The sequence below is a fragment of the Zonotrichia albicollis genome, chromosome 9 (genome assembly GCF_047830755.1).
Source record: "Zonotrichia albicollis isolate bZonAlb1 chromosome 9, bZonAlb1.hap1, whole genome shotgun sequence".
Taxonomy (NCBI): domain Eukaryota; kingdom Metazoa; phylum Chordata; class Aves; order Passeriformes; family Passerellidae; genus Zonotrichia; species Zonotrichia albicollis.
The window spans coordinates 14385604-14406644 of NC_133827.1; the positions used below are offsets into that span (position 1 = coordinate 14385604).

The 21041-nt window shown below is 52.9% G+C and overlaps 2 protein-coding genes across 2 annotated transcripts in view; one reads left to right on the forward strand and one right to left on the reverse strand.

Moving 5' to 3' along the window:
- LOC141730042 (uncharacterized) overlaps nucleotides 1–16929 on the reverse strand; it is a 125455-nt gene extending 108526 nt beyond the window's left edge. The window contains exons 1-2 of the mRNA XM_074546679.1: nucleotides 16897–16929; nucleotides 16111–16483 (exon numbers count right to left, since the gene is read on the reverse strand). Coding sequence (XP_074402780.1) covers nucleotides 16111–16483; nucleotides 16897–16929 — 406 coding nt within the window. The remainder of the gene's footprint in view (nucleotides 1–16110; nucleotides 16484–16896) is intronic.
- Nucleotides 320–1243, forward strand: LOC141730122 (olfactory receptor 14C36-like). Its single transcript, XM_074546758.1, has one exon. The coding sequence runs from the start codon at nucleotides 320–322 to the stop codon at nucleotides 1241–1243; it is 924 nt and encodes a 307-aa protein (XP_074402859.1).
- Nucleotides 16930–21041: the final 4112 nt, after the last annotated feature.

Genomic DNA, 21041 nt, shown 5'->3' on the forward strand with positions numbered 1-21041 from the left:
GCTGAAATAGAGAGAGGTAAAATGAACAAAGGGCATCTGTGTGGTTCCAGCAGGTCTGACTGCACTGGGACACCAGGAGCCCTGTTTTCCCTAAAGTCTCCCCAGTATTCGGGCTGAGTGTAATGCTGAAGACAAAGCAATAACTCAGAAGGAGCACAAACCCAAAATCAAAACCAAAGAATTTTAGAAAATTTTCTATAAAAGAGGAAAAATAATTTTGAGGGGATTCCTAATAAAAGAGCATAAGATGGACTCAAGGAAATCTGTCACAGCTTGTCAATGTCTTCTTTCAGTAGTTCACCATGCCCAGAGTGAAGGAATGTCCAACAGCAGCTCCATCAGGCACTTCATCCTGCTGGCACTGGCAGACATGCGGCAGCTGCAGCTCCTGCACTTCTGCCTCTTGCTGGGCATCTCCCTGGCTGCCCTCCTGGCCAACGGCCTCATCATCAGCGCCGTAGCCTGTGGCCACCACCTGCACACGCCCATGTTCTTCTTCCTGCTCAACCTGGCACTCAGCGACCTGGGCTCCATCAGCACCACTGTCCCCAAAGCCATGCACAATTCCCTCTGGGACACCAGGGACATCTCCTACAAAGGATGTGCTGCTCAGCTCTTTTTCTTTCTCTTCTTCATTTCAGCTGAGTTTTTCCTCCTGACCATCATGTGCTACGACCGCTACGTGTCCATCTGCAAACCTCTGTACTACGGGACCCTCCTGGGCAGCAGAGCTTGTGCCCACATGGCAGCAGCTGCCTGGGCCAGTGCCTTTCTCAATGCTCTTCTGCACACGGCCAATACATTTTCCCTGCCCCTGTGCCATGGCAATGCTCTGGGCCAGTACTTCTGTGAGGTTCCACAGATCCTCAAACTCTCCTGCTCACTATCCAGCTTCAGAAAAATTTGGATTTCATTGGTTGCTGTCTGTTTAGCTTCTGGCTGTTTTGTGTTCATTGTTTTCTCCTATGTGCAGATCTTCAGGGCTGTGCTGAGGATCCCCTCTGAGCAGGGACGGCACAAAGCCTTTTCCACCTGCCTTCCTCACCTGGCCGTTGTCTCCTTGTTTCTCAGCACTGGCTCTTTTTCCTACCTGAAGCCCCCCTCCATCTCCTCCCCCTCCCTGGATCTGGCCCTGTCAGTTCTGTACTCAGTGGTGCCTCCAGCCCTGAACCCCCTCATCTACAGCCTGAGAAACCAGGAGCTCAAGGCTGCAGTGTGGACACTGATGACTGGATGCTTTTAGGAACATTAAACTGCTGGCCAATATCTGGAAATCTCTTGTAATAAAAGTTATCCTATTTTTGTTTTGATTGTGGATTTTTTCCCTTTATATTAATTTTCTAATACTGCCCAGAAAATAATGTCATTTTTTGTGCCATTTCTCATTTTGTTTCTCTCCACCTTCTCTGTGGCCACAGACTGTGTCAATGAGGGGCTGTGCTCTTGGTGGCTTTAAAGGAAATAAAGGATCTCCCAGCAAAGTTTTCACCAAAGATCTCCCTTTTGTTGCCTTCTCTGGAGCTGCAGCAGCAATGTCTGTGTGCAGAGCTGGGGGCAGATCAGGGCTGGCCCAGCAGCTGTGCCCAGCAGCAGCAGCAGCACTTGGTGTTGCCAGTGCTGCTGCCGTGGCCCTGCCCTGCTGCCCTGGTGGCCCTGGTGTTGCTGCAGGGCCTGAGTGCTCTCGGGGCCGGGCACAGCCCTGGGGGTGGCAGTGCCGGGGCTGCAGCAGGGACAGGCCATGGGCACTGCTGGGGCAGCGCTGACGCCTCAGCCCAGGCCCTGGGGGCTCCAGGCTCCTTGCCCAGGCTCTCTCAAGAACACAGCCAGACCAATGCTCAGCACAGAAAAGCCCCGTGAGCAGCCCCAGGCTGGCCGTGGGCAGGCTGGGGGCAAACAGCATGGCTGGGGCTCTGCAAGGGCCCTGAGGCAGATGGGAAGGAGCAGCAGAGCAGGGGCTGATCCATCCCCAGTGCACTGGACAGCCCAGGGCAGCGTCCCAGAGCGTCCTCATGGAGCTGCCAACAACATCCCCCCTCTGCAGCCCTGGCCTCTCCCCCAGCTCACACAGGTGCCCCATCCTTGCAGGCACAGACACAGCAGCACTGGCTCAGCAGCCCCTGTTTGCATTGCACAGAGCAGGGGGCACACCCCCATGCTGTAGGTGTGGGGACATGAACCTGAGGGAGCACAAATGCCATCAGCCCCTGGGGCCAGCAAGGGCTGGGGGACACCAGGGAAACCACTCAGTTTTGTTGTGGCCTCTGCAGTCAGCCAGAAAGTTTGTTCCCATCAGGTGGGAGTTTCCTGTCCCACTGCAGAGGCTGTTGCTCAGAGCCAGGGCTGCCTGGCAGCCACCCCCAAACTGCCCTGAGAATTTCCTTGGCTTCACCTTTGCTTTCTGTCCTCTTTCCTGATCCAGATTTCTTCCTATTGCCCACCTCTGTTTCGTCCCCTGCAAACAGCCCATCCCTGTTTGCCCTTTCCTCTCTGGCCCCACTCCCCATTGCAGTTCCTGACTTGGCCCCATGGGAACATCCCTTGGGCAGCAGGATCATCTTACACGTGCTGCAGGAATTGTCTGCAGGCTCCTGCAGTGCCTGGTGCTGCTCCCTTGCCAGAGGCATTCCAGGCCAGGGGGGCACATCTGGGCTGCTGTGTCTGCCTCTGGGGCTCCCTGTTGTGGGCAGTGAGGAGGAGCTGCAGAGACTCTGCAGGACTGACAGGATGGGCTTTGGGGCTGGCAGGAGAAGCTGAGGGACCTGGGCTGCTGGAGCTTCTGAAAAGGAGGCCCAGGGCTCCTCCTGCAACTGCTCCAAACGTGGTTTCAGAGAATCGCAGAATCAGTGACATTGAAAAAGACTTTGGAAATCGTTAGGTCCAACCTGTGCCCTTACATCACCTTGTCTGCCCTGAGCATCCTCTTCTCCAGGATAAACAATCCCAGCTCGCTCAGCCTCTCCTCACAGGATTTGTGCTCCAGACCCCTCCCTAGCCTTGTTGCCCTTCTCTGGAAACGCTCCAGCCCTTCCATGCCCTTCCTAAATTGGTGGTCTCAGAACTGGACACAGCACTCGAGGTGCTGCCAAACCTGTTCCCAGCACAGGGGAAGAATCACTGCCTTGCTTCTGCTGGCCACACCATTGCTGATCCAGTCCAGGAGCCATTGGCCTGCTTGCCCACCTGGGCACACTGGTGCCTCATGTCCAGCCTGCTGTCTATCACTCTCTGCAGGTCCCTTTCTGCCTGGCTGCTCTCCAGCCACTCTGTCCCCAGCCTGTATTCCTGCAGGGGTCATTGTGGCCAAAGTGCAGGACCCGGCACTTGGACTTGTTAAACCTCACCTTGTTGGATTTGGGCCCTGGATCCAGCCTGTCCATGGCCCTCTGCGGAGCCCTCCTACCCTCCAGCAGATCAACACTCCCAGAGAACTTGGTGTCACCACAGTTCCATGAGGCCCCAGAGTGTCCCAATGGTCTCCATGATTCCATGAGGCCTCCCAGTGTCACAACGTTCCTTTGGTTCCATGGGATCCCTTGATGTCACTAAGTCCCTTGGATCCTTGGGCCCCACAGTGTCACAATGGATTCTTGGTCCCCCAAGGCCCTGCAGTGTTAGAATGGATCCTTGGTTCCATGAGGTCTGGCAGTGCAGCAATGCTCTCCACAGTTCCACAGTGTCACAATGGCCTCTTGGTCCCAAGGGCCACCACAGTGTCCAACATGTTTCCTTCATTCCAGGAGTCCCTGAGGAGCAGCACTGGCCCCTTGGTTCCATGGGGCCCTGCAGTGTCACAATGGCCCCATCATGACACCAGGTCCTGCTCTGTCACAATGCTCTGCATGGTTCCACAAGGCCCTGCAGGGTCACAGTGGCCTCTTGGTTCCATGAGGCCTCAGAGTACCACAGTGAATTCCTTGGTGCTGCAGTGTCACAATGGAGCCCTGGTGACTCAAGATCCTGCAGTGTCACCAGGGACCCTTGGTTCCATCGGGCACTACAGTGTCACAATTGTTCCCTCAGCTCCCAGAGTCCTTGCAGTGGAGCAATGGCCCCTTGATTCCACTGTCCCCAGGCTCTCCCAAGGGTCTCCTTGGTTCTGCAGTGGCACAGTGGCCCTTTGGTTCCACAGCATCACAGTGGCCTCTGTGGTGCCACCAGGACCCAGACTATCACCATGGACTCCTTGCTTCCATTCAGCCCCACAGTGTCACAATGGCCCCTGGGTTCACCAGGGCCCTGCAGTGTCACAATCATCCGAGAATCAACCAGGCTGGAAAAGACCTTGGAGAGCATCAAGTCCATCCTGGGACCCAACACCACCTTGTCACCCAGACCATGGCAATCAGTGCCACATCCAGTCTTTCCTTAAACACCTCCAGGGACAGTGACTCACCCACCTCCCTGGGCAGCCAGTTCCTGTGACCTAACCTTGTGCTGCCCAACCATTGCTGAGGACAGGGGAAGAATCACTGCCCTGCTCCTGCTGGCAACACTGCTCCTGATCCATTGGTGTCCCAGGGGCTGGATGAAGGAAATGATGGAGAAGGAATGGGGAGACAGAGGGATTGATTGTCAGCCAATGAAGGGTCTTGATTTTAATATTTATTCAGACTACACTGGAAGCAGCTGTGGGTCAATATCTGTTGGACTAATATCAATTGGTCAAGATCAATTGCTGATACCAAACTATGAACAGTATAAGAAAATAGGACAAAACAGTTCTGTCCCTTTTATTGGCAATATAGGAGGGTCACTTTGAATATACTTCTGAAATCTGTCTAATTAACCACAGAAGAATTTAAAACTTACATTATTCCTTGAGGCTTTCCTTGTTCAGATTTTTTTAACAGATATTAATGAGCTTTTTATAGTGAATTCCTGAACTGAAGTGCTCAAGAAAGAAGAGGCCTCTGGAGTAATAAAATTCATCAACAACCTCCAAGTGGCTGAGGATCCATCCCCATCAGAGCAGCAATGAACAGAAATTGGCACAGCTTTGTGGCTGCCCCAGCTTTGGCATGGGCCCTGGACCTGGAGCAGGAGCAGCTCTTGATGGCCCCAAGGCCGGGGCTCTTGTGCTGCCCTGGGCAGATGGGATGGCAGCAGGGGCTGCAGAGCTCTCAGCACCTCAGCCCGAGGGGAGCAGGGCAGCCAGGGAGCCTCCTTTGGCCTTGGCCAAGCACCTTCCCCCATGGCTGGGGCTGAGTCCTGTGGCAGCTGCAGCTGCTGCTGTGCCCTTGCCAGGGGCTGAGGCCGTGGGGCAGGGCCCAGAGCAGCCTGGCCTGAGCAGAGCTGTGGGGCCAGAGCCGGCTGGGCTGGCCTGGGCTGAGGAGAGGCCCTTGGTGCTGCCCAGAGCTCAGGGCAGCTGGCAGAGCTTGCAGGGAGCTGGGCTGGGCTCAGAGAGCCTGGCCCAGAAACCATCAGTGTCCATCTCAGCCTGGCTGAGTGTGCAGGGGCAGGACTCAGGCCAGGCCTTGTGGGGCAGGGCCAGGGCCTGTGAAAGGCATTGCAAACAGGCAAGTGGCCCAGAGAGGAGGCTGCTCTGTGCCCTTGGAGGCATGGACAGAGCAGGGAGGGGGCCCAGGACATTTGTCAGTGCCAGTCTCTAAGCCCAGCCCTTGGCAGCCCTGGCGGCTGAGCCCAGCTTTGGCCTGGGCTGAGTTTGGCTGTGGCCCAGCTCCATCCTCCTGCAGGGCTCAGGGCCTGTTCCTGGCCATGGCCAGCCCTGGCTGCCTCTCTGCTGGCCCAGAGGCCGGCAGACCTGTGGCAGGGCTGTCTGTGCAGGCCCCTAGGTGCCACGGGCTCTGCAGGAACTGGCAGAGGCTGCCCAGCAGGGAGGCCATGGGGCCCAAAGCCCCAAGGCTGCTATGGGCACCATGGCACAGGGGCCGTTCCCAGCCGCAAAGCTCCTGGCCTGGGCTGGGCCTGCACAGGGGCTGGGCCACCATGGCTGGGCCAGCACAGGGCCACAAAGGGGCCATGCAGCCGCTGCTGGGGCTGACAGCAAGGCCAGACATGCACAAGCAATTGCTGAGCATGGCCTGTGCTGGCCAGGCCTGACTGTGCCAAAGGCAGAGCTCAGCTGCCCTTGGGGTCTGCAGCAACACTCCAGAGCCCAAAGAGCCTCAATGGCTGTGCTGGAGACCAGGGCTGCAGGAGGGAAATGCAGGGCTGCTGCAGGGTAGGGAGGGCATTGAATTCCAGCACATCTCAGCTCTCTGATGATCCCAGCACCATGCTGGGCCCTGTTTCAGACTGGAGCAGTGCAGACTGGGGACATGTCAGATGCTGCTGGGACATCCCAGAGAGCTGAGGGAAGAGCTGTTAGGGATTTTAAACTGTTCAAATGTTTAATTTGTGTTTCTTGGCAAGAAACCTTTCTGTGCCTCTGAGTGTCACCAGGCCCTGAGCCCAAAGGACACAAACCTGATGAGTTGTGGCTCCCACTGCAGGGGCACTTGGACCTTGGCTCTGCACAGGAGAGCTCTTCATCCCCTTTCTCTCTTTTCCTCCCACGGGACATGGAGGGAGCTCCTGACTTCAGCATGTGACTCGTGTGTGCAAAGAGCAATTCTGGGCAGAATTGGGGCAGGAAGGTAGTGGGAGACCTTAGCATCTATGCTGGGCACAGAAGGTGTTTTCCTTTGCTCTGAGACTGTCTTCTGTGGAAAGTAGATTAAATATCCAGCAGAGGAATCACTTTTGCATTTGATGGAGCTGTGTCTTCCCTTGGCTTTGTTGGTTGACAATAAATGAACATCCCTCTTTGTCTTGGGCAGCTCCTTCTCCAAGGAAAGCAGGTGGGAGTTGGAGCCAAGGAGCTGAAAGCTGCAGGTGCAGCCTGGGCTGGAAGGAGCTCAGATTTGAACAAGGCTGCTCTGAGTGCCACGCCTTGGATGGGGGAAATGGTGGGCTGGGGATAGGGACAGAGCCTGATTGGTTGTCAGTGATAAAGGGTCTTGATTTTCATATCTATTCAAATTGCATGAGGAGGTTCTTGGATTCAGTGTCAATTGGAGACTGCACATATCAAAAAATTAACAGGAAACTAAAAAAAGTTGAGCAAAAAAAATATTTTCTGGCTGTCTTTTCAAATTTCATGTATTCACTTTGAATTCACTACTGAGAGCTACTTAACTACAAAATTTTTTGTAACTTTAATCAAAATATTCCCAGAGCTTGGCTTGTTAAGGTGTTCTGAATGTTAATGGGCCCTGGGACACTGAATTCCTGCACTGAAGAGCTGAAGGCTGAGCAAGCCTCTGCAGCAGGAAAATTCAGCAGCAGCCTCCAAGGTGCTGAGGATGTCAGCAGCCCCCACTGAGGCCATCCCTGCCCAGAGACCGTGGGGGAATGGGCAGACAAGGAGAGCGTCCCTGGGGCTGGGGCAGCACAACTCAGAGGCACCAGGGGCTCCAGCTGGGAAATGGAGTGTGGAATGTGGCTGGAAAAGCCCTGCCTGGGCTGTGCCAAGCAGGACAGACAAGCCCTGACTGCCATCCCCCAAACAACTCTCTCAAGGAGACATTTAAAAGGAATTACAGTTGTTTGTGTACTCTGAGTTGGACGCACTGGAGAAATACCAACAAGAGATTCTCAGGAACTCAAAACAATAGAACAGCCTTTACTGGCAAACTGGAAAATCAAGAAAATTTTTTGCAAAATGTTCAATACGACAAACAATCAACAGAAACACTTCTCAAAGCAATACCTTGGCCCATCCAATTCCACAAATTGTAATCCTGTTCTATTTTATGTCAATTAAAATTTACAAGAGAGTGAAATTAGAAGAAGACACAGAAAAAGAGAAAGACAAAAAAGATACAGAGAAGCACACACAGAGCTACCAACTCCTGAATTCCAATGGTGTTAAAATAAATAGAAATTCTAAGAGGAGGTAGGGTCAAGACGTGTGCTTGCCTTGTGGTCAGCCTTCAATACCCCTTGGTCTTCCTGGGCCCTTCCCCCAGGTGGGACTTGGGCTCATTTGGTCCCTCAGGAGCTGGGTTGGGGGCTGCAGAGGTGGCTGTGGAGCATTGCCTGTGCTGTTCCAGGGACTGGCAGACACTGCTGGGCTGGCATAGAGGCTCTGGAAGGATTGGGGTCACAGGGCAGGGCAGTGCTGGACCTACCCCTTCCTCCCCCCCACACAACATGTTTCGATCCAACAATCTTCTCCAGTCTGTCACAACAGGAAATGCTGGAGGTGAAATCCCATTCTGGCCATGGGCACCTGGCCTAGACGGGCAGCTCTTTTCCATAGGAAGGAAAGCACAGAGCCCCAGTGTTTGGAAGGCGGGTGAGAGACTCACTGGGCACAAGGCCAGCCAGATTTGTCAGTAATGGCAGATTTTGTCTGGGACCAGTCTTTGGATATAGGGAGTTTTGGAGGTGGAAACCCAATCTCAGCCATGGGCATCTCGAGAAGCAGGAGAGTTCTTTCCCATTGGAAGGAAAGCACAGAGCCTTGACAATTGTTTTGGGGCCAGATGGGAGGTGACCCTTGTGAGACCATTGCCAGACAGACTTGTCTTGGAAATATTCCTATGGGAACAATCCCTGGATATAAGGAAATTTGGAGGTGAAACTCCAGTTCTGGCCAAGCATGCCTGGAGGAGAAGAACAGATCTTTTTCATAGGAAGGAAAGCATGCAGCCCCATTGTTTCAATAGCAGATGAGACCCTAAACATGTCAAGGTCAGTTGGACCAGTCATGTGGCTGTGGGAGGCCAAACCAGACAGATTTGTTCTTTGTTCCCTTGGTTTTATGGTGCCGCATAGTGTCACAAGGACTTGTTGATTACAGGAAGATCTGCAGCTGGATCCAATGGACCCTTAGTTAATTGGAGTCCCACAATGTCACAATGGCGCCTAGGTTCCAGAAGGCCTTGCAGTGTCACAATAGTCCCACTGATTCCATGTGCCCTTGCAGTGTCACAATGGTCTCCTTTGGCTCCACAGTGTCACAACGGACCATTGATGACAAGAGGCCCCTCTGTATCACAATGGACCTTTGGTTCCATGCAGCCCTGCAGTGTCACAATGGTCTCCTTTGGCTCTCCAGTGTCACAATGGAGCACTGATGACACGAGGCCCTGCAATGTCACAATGGACCTATGGTCCATGCAGCCCTGCAGTGTCACAAAGGCCTCTTGGTTTCACCAGGCCCCACAGGATCACCATGGTCCTCTTGGTTCTGTGGGGACCTCCAGGGTCACAATGGTCTCACTGGTTTCATGAGGCCTCACAGTGTCACAATGCTTTGCTTATTCCATGGGGCCTCATAGTGTCACAAAGGTCTCCATGATCCCATGAGTCCACTCAGTGTCACAATGGCCCCTTGGTTCCATGATACCCCAAAGTGTCACAATGGTCTCCACAGTTCCATGTGGCTCCGTGGTGACACAGTGGACTCTTTGTATGATGGGGCCTCACAGTGTCACAATGATCCCTACATTCCATGAGGTCACATGGCATCAGTACAGTCCCCTTGGTTCCATGAGGCCCAGCAATGTCACAGTGCTCTCCATGATTCCATGAGGCCCCACAGTGTCACAAGGGTGCCTTGGTCTCACAGGGCCCAACAGTGTCACAATGGTCCCTTGGTTCCATGGGCCCTGTGCTGCTGCATTCCCTCATCCCCTTCTCAGGCCACCCTGCCAGCTGAGAAATGCTTCTTGGGCCTCGGCCTTGGCCAACAGCCCCTGGGCTCAGCTCCTCTGCAGCTCATCACAAACACTGTCTGCTCCAGGCACTGCTGTTGCCCAACCAGCTCCTGGTTTCTGTAGGAGCAGCCCTGGGAACTGTTTTTGTTCCCTCAGTGGCACAAGATCCCTGTTCTTGCACTGCCAAAGAAAGCTGTTGGTGCCAAGTGCAGCCAGGATGAACCATTGCTGGGACTGAAGCCCCTCTCTTGGGGCCCTGCAAACAGCGCTCCAAAAGGAGCCCTTGGAGCTCTCCTGGGCCAGCGACTCCCTCTGAGTGGGGCCTCTCCCACCCGGGAACTCTCCCGTTTGCTGCACTCGGGGATCCTGAACAACGACGGAGCCTGGGCTGATCCCCCCAGTCCTCCAGGCTCAACCCTTTGCCCTTTTCTGGGGAGATGCCAAAGCATCAGCAGTGAGCATTGCCTGCCCTCGCGGAAATTGCTCACAGGTGCCTTGCACTGATTCTTTGTGTCTGTGTGCACACAGGAGTGCCTGTGCTGGGGAAATGTGGCAGAAATGCTGCTCTCTGAGGGGTTGGAGTGCCTTGGATAGCTGAATCAGTCAGGCCTGTAAGTGAGGTTAAATCACAAGGTCTAAGCTAAGTTAAATGCTGCTAAGAGTTGTTTTGCTAAGTTGTTAAGTTTCATTTAAGTTATTAGCTAAGTTAAATATTGTTGTGTTATTCCTCCTTTATATTGCTAAATCAAAAGTTTTAAGTAAGGTTAAATACTGTTAAGCTCTGTTCTTTTGCTAAATTGTGAAGATGAAAGTGTCAGTAAAGGTAAAGGTGTAGGTTAAGTCCTGTTAAATTTGAGCTCTGTTAGGCTTTTAGGCCGTATTCCTTTCATCCTTGCCCTCACTGTCCTTGTGTCACACACTGACAGGGAGAGTTCTCTGATGACTTCTGGATTGATTGCCTGGAATTTGTTCGGTTTTGTTGTTGCTTTTTTTCCTTGGTGTGCCTGAAGTATCCAGTCAGGAGCAGAGTGGCTCTTGCTGATGAACTCTGTGGTGCTGTCACTTAATATTAAATCTGGTTTTTCCTGATCCCTTTCCAGGGATTTTTTAAGTGCTCTCAAGGCCTGACTTGTACCAGAGTGAAGGAGCTCTGGCCCAGGCTCTGGCCCTGGGGGACACGGGGACGCTGCCGGGGAGTCCCTGTCCCCCTGTGGCACCCCCAGGGCCCTGGTCTCCCGTCCCCGTGTCAGGCTCCGGGGTCGATCTCGTGGAACATCCTCTGGGGGAGGCTGCGGGGCCGGGGGCAGGGGGACCCGGGGGGACAGGGGACCCCACTGTGCACGAGCAGGGTTGGACTGCTCTGGGGGGAACTGTGAGGGGGGCCGGGGCAGAGTGACCTCCCAAGTGACCTCATGTAGCCCCTGTGATGTCATTCTGCCCTTGTGATGTCACACAGTCACCTGTGATGTCACACTGCCTCCTATGATGTCACAGATCTAACTCTGGGATGTAACCCTGGAATGTCATGCAGCTGAATGTGATGTCACAAAACCATCCTGTGATGTCATTGTCTGTTCTGTGACATCACAGCCTGCACTATGATGTTACACAGCCAATTGGTGATGTCACAACCCACTCTCAGAAGTCACAGAGCCACCCTCTATGATGGCAGGATCTGCTCAATGGCCACACACTCTACCGTATGATGTCACAGACAGCTCTGTGACGTCACAACCCCTCTCAGTGATGCCACAAAACCTTCTCTATGATGTCACACTGAAACTCTATAATATCACAGCACACACTTTGATCTCACAGCCTGCTCTAGGATGTCATACAGCCGTGCCATGATGTCACAACCTGCACTGTGTTGTCACAGAATCCCCTCTATAATGCTGTAGCTGCTCAATGACCTCAGACAACAAACTCTGTGATGTTACAGCCCAATATGTGACCTCACAGAGCCCACTCTGTGCTGTCACACAGCCCCTTGCTGACATCAAAGCTGCTCTGTGCCTCTATGACACAGCCACAGAGGTGCTGCTGTGACACAGCCCCCTCTGGGACATCCCACAGCCCTGCCAGTGCTGAGCCCCTGTGAGCTCTGTCTGTGCCTGCTGGTGTCCCTGAGGGGCCCTGGCAGTGCCCAGCCCTGCTGGGCTGTGCACAGGAGCTGCTCCTGGCCAGAGCTGTCTCTCTGCAGCGCTGCCCTTGCCAGGAGCTGCCTCTGGGCCAGGAGCCCGGCCCAGCTCAGCAGCACAGACACAGCACAGGGACTTGAATGACCCTCTGGGGCTTTGGTGCTCTTTGTGTCAGACCCAGTCCCTCAGAGAGGGCTCAAAAATTTCTCAAGAACTCAAAAAGAGATTGAAACACTGAAGTTTCTCATATTTTAAATAGCTCCATCTGTGCAACAGGACTGAGAAAGTGTCCCCAGGTTCCAGGTAGAGCAGAACACTGCAGGCAGTGATGAACGGTGGGGACAAGAAAGGCAAAGGTGTCTCTCTGGTGCTGAGCACACCTGGATGTGTTTTAGGACTGCAAAGGGCCAGGGCCTGAGCCCCAGCCCCTGGCCAGGCAGATCCTGTCCCTCCCTCCTTGCTCAGGGCTCTTCCCGGGATGGCACTGGCATGTGGGGATGGGCAATGCCAAGGGCAGGAGCATGGGGCGGCCCCTGCCAGGCTGCTGAGCAGGGACAAGGAGGCAATGAGGCCCCAGCTCTGCAAGGGTCACTTGTCCCCTGCTCCTACCTCAGGCCCAGGCCCAGCAGCCATGGCCAAAGTGCTGCCCAAGTTGGCTCTGGCAGGGCTGTCTTGCAGCTGCTGCCCATCCCTGTGCCCTGTGCAGCCCAGGCTGTCCCACAGTGTCCCTGCCCTGCGCCTCTATCCCTGCAGGCTGTCGGCATCCCCCGGCTGCCCCACCTGGCTGGGCCCTTCCTTTGCTGACAGCTCTGCCTCCTGCCTGCCTCTGCCTGCCCACACAGAGCCTGGGGCTGCTCCAGGCCCCTTCTGGGGGACGTGCTGCACCACAGCCCTGCCCTGGCAGGGAAATTCCTTTCTCTGGTGCCAGTCTGGGCCTCCCCAGCTGTACTTGTGCCATTATTTCCTTCTCATTTTTATATCCTCTACGAAGAAAAGTTCCAGCCCCTCAGAAACCACCCTCCAATCCCTCCCAAGCTACTCCTGTTTTGTCCTCAGTCTCCACATCAGAGCCCAGAGCCATCAGCCTTGCCCTGCTGGTTTTGTGATGAGGCCTCCAAACCCCATCTTGGGAGATTTTTAGTTCCTTTCCAAGGTCTATGAAAATAGAAAACTAGTGGTCAAAGTTATTTTCTGCTAAATCTTGCAGTGACAGAACAAAGGTCAATACCTCTAAACAGAATGAGGGTGGATTTACATTTGTTAGAAGGAGGAAACATTTTACAGTTATGAGGGTATCACAAAATTCAGCTTTTTTCCCAGAGAATTGGATGCCTCATTCCAGGAATTGCCCAAGATCAGGAGCTTTGTGCAGCCTGACCCAGTGAAACCCTCTCATTCCCAAGGACAAAATTCCTGTAGTATGGGTTCTCTGATGTGCTGGGTGCCCTCACAACGTTTCTGGCCAGAGTGTCTGCTGAGGGCAGCCAGGCTGCTGCAGGGGCAGTGACGTCACAGCCATCACCATGTCAGCCCTGTCCCCTGGGCCTGGCTCTGCCCTTTCCTCTGCCCCTGTCTTGGCTCTGCTGCCATGAAGAGTTTTGTCATTAATATCTTGTCCCCAGTGTGCTGGTGCCAATGACTTCCCAGTCAGGCTCCTGGAGCAGAAATGGATTTACAGAGCCCAGCCAGGAATGAGCCCTGGGGCAGCAGCTCTGCAGTGGTGGCCACCAGGCCCGGCTGCCAAGGGAGGCTTCTGGCCACGGCCTGCAAGCAGCTGCTGCTGCCAAGGTGCCTTTGGTGCCTCAGGCTCTCCCTGGCAAAGCTCCCAGCATGGCACTCTGCCCTTGTGCCCAAGCCCTTCCCTGTGCTGGGGCTGGCCTGGGGCTTTTCCTGCAGCGGGACCTGCCCTGCTGATGGCACAGGAAAGGCAGTTCCTGCTGAGGTAGGAGGGTCTGCCTGCAATGGGCTCCAAGAACTCCAGCAAGGCCCTGTTTGCAAAGCACCCAGTAGGAAATGAAGGAGGGCTGTCAAACTGCTTTAGGGGTGAATAATGCTGAAACCGGCCTGACTCCTCCATCCCAAAGTTCAACATCCTCAGAGGGAGCTGAAGCTGTGGCAGAGGTGGAAAAATCCCCCGAGAAAGGAACAACCAAGTGAGAGCTTCTGCAGAGCTGCTGAGCTGGCCCAGCCTGGGCACATCTGACTGACAGGGCAGCACCTCAGACTGGAAAAGCCCCATCCCAAATTTTAATGGCAGCATCTCCTGACATTTCCCTTCTTGGGGGGTTTGGAAATTCCTCCCTGCAGTGGGGACACCCCTCAAGGTCACTGCTCCAGCCTGAGTCGAAGGGATTTGCCCACAGTCATTGGTCTGCAGGAGTAACATCAATCTCTGCATAATTACAGATTTTGCTTTAATGCGGTTCCTTTGAAATAATTTCTAGTGCTCTATATAATATATTACACATCTCTTACATCCTGGTTAAATATTTATGATTTAGGCAATTTTCTCTAATCATTACCATAATATATCATACATATTCATATAAAAATATCTGGTTTGCCATCCCTAATCCTGTGGGACAAATTCTACAAAGATTTAATTCCAACTTTATAATTCTTTACACACAAACTCTGTAAAAGTCTGGAACTGGGATTGGAAACCACAGCTCCAAGGCTACTCTCACAGAAGGCATTGAGAAAGCCTGGAGGTCCTTGGGGGTGTCTGTGGGTTTGTGGGAGCTACTGGGGCTCCTTTCTGCACCTTGTGACTCAAGAGGAGCTTCTCTAATAAACATTGCCTGAAGCTCCAACTGTGCCCATGACAGGAACCTCTGTGAGTGTCTGGGGTGACATCCCAGCTGGGTGACATCCCAGCTGTTTGGCAGCCTGGGGACTCCTGGGATGTCACCGTGGAGCCCCCGTGAGTGCCTGTGACTGATCGGTGCCTTTGCAGCCCAAGATTCCCTGGGATGTCACCATGGAATGGCTGGGACTGCCTCTGACCACAGGGCTCTTTAACATCCCCAGAAAGCCCTGGGAGGTCTCCATGGAGCCCCTGTCTCTACCTGTGGCATTCCAGCTCTGGAACAGCCTGGAGACTCTTGGAAAGTCCCCATGGAACCCCTCTGAGGGCCTGTGACAAATCTGATCCTTAGTAGGCAACCATAACCAGCCCCCTGTTGTTATGGTCAGTTTCCATGGCAGCTCCATGGAGACCTCATGCCAGGGGCGGTTGCCATGGACACCAGCTCAGGCCTGCAGCCACAGCCCGTTGCCATGGCAACCATTGGCAGTCCCATCCCCAGGCTCATGGGATCCCAGAACTACAGAATTGGCTGAGCTGGGAGGGACCCATCAGGATCCTCCAGTCCAACTGCTGGCCCTGCACAGGACACCCCAACAATGCCAGCCTGGGCCTGGCAGTGCTGTCCAAACGCTGCTGCAGCTCAGAGAGCCCTGGAGCTGGGACCCTTCCCTGGGGAGCCTGGGCAGGGCCCCAGCAGCCTCTGGGCAAAAACCTTTTCCTGACACCCAACCTGAGCCTGCCCCGACTCAGCTGCAGCTGTTCCCTCCACTCCTGTCCCTGGGCACCCGAGGGAAGAGGTTCCCACAGCTCCAGCCAGGGACCCACTCCCAAGGCTGTTGCCACAGCCACTAGGGCTGGGACCAGCTGGGATGCTGGGTTTCCACAGGCTGGGGTTCAGGAATGGGATTCCCGAATTTCCTGCTCTCACTAATATCGCGCTGCCCTTGCTGCCCTTCTGCCTCCCATGGAAAGTACAAAAGGTGAAGATCCTGGGCTGGGATAAGAACAATTTATTGTTAACAGCAACGAGATAAGGAACAAACAGGAACAACAACAAGATTGATAACAGAAGGGATAAGTAAAATTATTTACAGAGAAAACTATGTCAACAACTGGCTCATCCTGACAACGTATTTCCTCCTGCCTGGAAAGGTCATCCCTCTCCTCACTGAGAGAGACAGAGAGTCCCTTTCCTGCCCTTGCAATGACCTGAGGTGAGAGTGAATGTAATGACAGGGACATGGCCAGACCCTCATGTTCTTCCATCCCACATCATGTCTTTAGCAGGGGCAGGAAAATGGACAGGTGTCTTCCCAGCATGGATCACAGGGAAAATGGATCACCAGGGCTCTTCTCAATGTGGGTCCTCCAATGGGGGATGAAGGTGGAGCAGTGCTGGAAGCTGTTCTGCAATCAGGGAATCTGCAGGGCTTCCCTTACTGGTGGCTCCGTTGGTGTCTTGTCAAGTGAGAGCTATGGGTGAAGCTCTTCCCACACTGGGGACACTCGTAGGGCCTCTCCCCAGTGTGGAAGTGCTGGTGCCTGATGAGGTGGGAGGCACAGCTTAAGCCCTTCCCACAGTCGGGGCAGAGGAAGGGCCTCTCCTCGGTGTGAATCTGCTGGTGGCGAAGGAGATCGGAGTTGATCTGAAACCTCCTCTGACACTGGAAACACTCGTAGGGCCTCTCCCCAGTGTGGATGTGTTGGTTGATGGCGAGGGCGGAGCTGTATCTGAAGCCCTTCCCACATTCCCCACACTTGTAGGGCCATTCCCCAGTGTGGATCATCTGGTAGCTGATCAGGGTGCTGCTCTGCCTGAAGTTCTTCCCACACTCCAAGCACTTGTAGGGTTTTTCGCCATCATGAAGCTGCCCATGAGCCACCAGCTCTGAGCTCTGACTGAAGCTCTGTCCACCATCCTGGCTCAGGGTGGGTCTTTCCTCCTCAGAGCACACTGGGCTGGGTTTGCAGCCCCTCCTCCTGTGGGATCTCTGGGGATTTTCCTCCCCAGTGGAATTCTGCACTGTGGAATCACTCAAAACGGCCTCTTCCACCAGGTTCTGCCACGGGGATTTGTCCTCCCTGGTCTCCATCGTCAGTTTCTTGTCTGGGGGAGGAAGGACAAGGAGAGGATGGGATTTGCCTCCATGCCAGAGGGAAGGGGAAAGTGATCCCCCAGTGCACCCCTGTCAGGATGGCATTGGCAGCACGGTTGTCCTGCAGCTGGGGGCCATGATGGGCTGGGAGATGGAGCAGGAGAGAGGGGGAAAGGGGCACTGACTTGCTCCTCACGTGCCTGAGTTTTCCACGGCATTGTCTCAGTTTGAAAGACAGATGTCTGCTAAGGAAGGCAGGAGACTCCCTTGAAATGGAAAATGTAAAACCCCTCCCTCTGAATTATTATAATTTTGAAATTAAGGTGCTTTTAGACAAAGATATGGCAATTGGAATAACAGTTCTAAACTAGGAAAATTAAAAATACAAATGCAATAGTACAAAAAAAAAAAAAAACACTGACAGGGCCAGAATATGACCTGACACTCTGTTGGTCAGGGTATTGGTAGCAGTCCCATTGAATGATGGCTGCAGTGCTCCTGCATTGACAGGTGTGGTTCTGTTGGATCAGTGATCTTGTAGAAGGGTCTAGTTTTCCTCTGAAGGTCCAGTGGCAGTGTAGATGGGCCTGGTCTTCCTGGTCTTGGAATCCAGTGGATAAGAAAGCTGCTCCTCTGGGAATCCAGTAAGAAAAGGCTCCCTGTGTTGTTTGAAATATCAGAGTATATCCAGTTAGGAATGCTTGGCTCCTCCCTCTGGCTCTGGGAGGAGCCTCTTACAATGGGATGATGTAATTTTATCAGTCATGCAGTGACACTCAAGGACACTAAATATTTCCTCACCCAAGCAGCTGCTTCCGCCCTAGTCTTATTCTCCAACATAACCAACACATGGTACACTGGACAATGAGACATCACCCAACTTTCCCACCCAACATCCTGCCTAATTCTTACCTCAGCAATCGCAATAAAACTAGGACTAGTGCCATTCCACTTCTGATTCCCAGAAGTACTCCAAGGCTCTCCTCTCACTACCGGCCTCCTCCTATCCACCCTTATAAAACTTCCCCCAATCACACTACTCTACATGACCTCCCCCTCACTCAAGAAGGTATCTCCCCAAATGGAAGATTGATTGTGGAAGAGATGAAGAAAACTGCCCAATAACAGAAAATAACTGCTCCACAGATAGGAATAGAACACACACACTCATTTCTAGTCTAAGACAGTGGCTCAAGTGTTGGTGTCATGGACAGAATTTTGGATTCATTGATCTCAGGGCAACTTTTACAGCTCCTGGCCTGCTGGAACCTGATGGGCTCCATCTCTCTGCTAAGGACAGAAGGTTTTTAGCTCATGAACTGGCAGAACTTGTTGAGAGAGCTTTAAACTACGTTTGAAGGGGGAAGGGGATGCGGCTGGGCTGTCTGGAAGCAGGCCCAAGAGTAGTAAGCCTGAGTTAGAGATGAAATCAGCAGCCCAGCTGAGGTGCACCTATACCAGTGCATGCAGCATGGGTAACAAACAAGAAGACCTGGAGACCATGGTCCAACAGCAGAGCTGTGATGTAATTGCCATCAGGGAAATGTGGTGGGATGACTCACATGGCTGGAGTGCTGCACTGGATGGCTACAAGCTCTTCAGGAGAGACAGGAAAGGGAGAAGAGGTGGAGGGATGGCCCTTTATATTAGGGAGGCTTTGAACACCATAGGTATTGAAACTAATGATGATGAAGTGGAATTCCTATGGGTGAGAATTAAGGGGAAGGCCAACAAGGCTGACATCCTACTGGGAGTCTGTTATTGTCCACCCAACCAGGAAGAAGTGGTGGACTACTCATTCTCTAAGCAGCTAGAGAATGTTTCAGGTTCATCAGCTCTTGTTCTTGTAGGTGATTTCAACCTGCTGGACATCTGCTGGGAGCTCAATACCGCTGAAAAAAGGCAACCCAGGAAATTTTTAGAGTTTGTGGAGGATAACTTTTTGCCATAGCTGGTGAGTGAGCCCAGCAGGGGAGGGACAGTGTTAGATCTGTTGTTTGTAAATAAAGATGGTCTGGTGGGAGATGTGGTTGTTGGAGGCTGCCTGGGGAACAGTGATCATAAAATTATAGAGTTCTCAATATTTGGTGAAGTCAAGAGGAACATTAAGAAGACTTTTACACTGGACTTCTATAGGACAGATTCTGGCCTGTTTAGGAGACTTATTCAGAGAGTTCCTTGGGAAGCAGTCCTTAAAAACAAAGGAGTTCAGGAAAAGTGGACATGCTACAAAACAGAGATCTTGAGTGCACAGGAACTGACGTCCCTGTGTGCCAAAAGGTGAATCAACAAGACAAACATCCAGCCTGGATGGGCAAGGAGGTTTTGGAGGAACTCGGGAATAAAAAAAGGATGTATCATCTTGGAAGGAGGGTCAGATCTCTCAGGAAGTATTTAAGAGGTCTGCTAGAGTATGTAGGAAAAAAATAGGGTGGCTAAAGCTCAGTTTGAGCTTAGAATGGTGACTTTTATAAGGGATAATAAAAAATGTTTTTATAAATATACTACTGGTAAAAGGAAGAGTAAGGCCAGCCTTTGTTCTCTGTTGGATGAGGGAGGGAATTTAGTAACTGCAGATGAGGAGAAGGCAGCGGTGCTTAACGCCTTGTTTGTCTCAGTCTTTAGGGGGAAGATGGCTCAGGACAGCTGTGCTCCTGGGCTGGTAGATTGGGTCAGGGAAGCAGAATGGTCTCCGTTATCCAGGAGAAAGCAGTCAGAGAACTGCTGAGCTGCTTGGATATTCATAAATCCATGGGACCAGATGGGATCCACCCCAGAGTGATGAGGGAGCTGGCAGATGAGCTTGCCAAGCTGCTCTCCCATCATTTAGCAGCAGTCCTGGCTCACTGGTGAGGTTCCAGATTACTGGAAGCTGCCCAATGTGACACCCATTCACAACAGGGGTGGTAAGGAGGATCCTGGTAATTATAGGCCAGTCAGTCTGACCTCAGTACCCGGTAAGGCAATGGAACAGTTTATAGTGAGTGTCATCACCCAGCACTTACAGGATGGCCGAGGGTATCAGATCCAGCCAGCAGGGGTTTAGGAGGGGAAGGTCGTGTTTGACCAACCTGGTCTCTTTTTATGACCAGGTGACCCTCCTGGTGGATGCAGGAAAGGCTGTGGATGTGTCTGTTTGGATTCCAGGAAGGCCTTTGGCACTGTCTACCACAGCACACTCCTGGAAAAGCTGCAGCCCAGGGCTGGGACAGGAGCACTCTGTACTGGGCTCAGAACTGGCTGGATGGGCCCAGAGAGTGGTGGTGAACGGTGCTGTAACCAGCTGGCAGCCAGGCACCAGGGGTGTCCCTCAGGGCTCTGTGCTGGAGCCAGCTCTGTTCAATATTTTTATTGATGACATGGATTAGGGGATTGAGCCTTTCATTAGTAAATCTGCAGATGACACCAAGCTTGGAGTGTGTGTCCGTCTGTTGGAAGGTAGGAGGGCTCTGCAGAGAGACCTGGAACAATTGGAGGGATAGGCAGAGTCAATAAGATGAAGTTTAATCAGTCCAAGTGTCCAGTCCTGCATTTTTGGCCACAATAACCCCCTGCTGCGCTATAGGCTGGGGCCTGTGTGGCTGGACAGTGCCCAGGCAGAAAGAGACCTTTGGGTACTGGTCAACAGCAGCTGAACATGAGCCAGCAGTGTGCCCTTGTGGCCAAGAAGGCCAAGGGCTCCTGGCCTGGATCAGGAATGGTGTGGCCAGCAGGAACAGGGAGGCCATTCTTCCCTTGCACTTGGAACTGGTGTACCTGGCATTCTTCCCCTGTACTGTATCTTGAGTGCTGTGTCCAGTTCTGGGCTCCCAATTTGGGAGGGACACTGAGGGGCTGGAGCATGTCCAGAGAAGGGCAACAAAGCTGGTGAGGGGTCTGGAGCACAAGTCCCGTGAGGAGTGGCTGAGGGAGCTGGGGTTTATTAGCCTGGAGAAAAGGAGACTCAGAGGTGACCTTATCCCTCTACAACTCCCTGAAAGGTGGTTGTAGCCATGTGGCGGTCAGTCTCTTTCTCCAGGTAACAACTGACAGAACCAGAGGACAAAGTTTTAAGTTGTGCCAAAGGAAATTTAGGTTGGATATTAGGAAAAAGTTTTCGACACATAGGGTGATAAAGTATTAGATTGGTTTGCCTGGGGAGATGGTAGAGTCATTCCTGGATGTGTTGAAAAAAAGATTGGATGTGGCACTGGGTGCCATGGTCTAGTTGAGTTTGTGTTGGGGCTGGGTTGGACTCGATGATCTTGAAGGTCTCTTCCAACCCAGTAATTCTGCGATTCTGTGACTCAATGATTGTAATGGGTCCCTCCCAGCTCAGCACCTCCTGCAA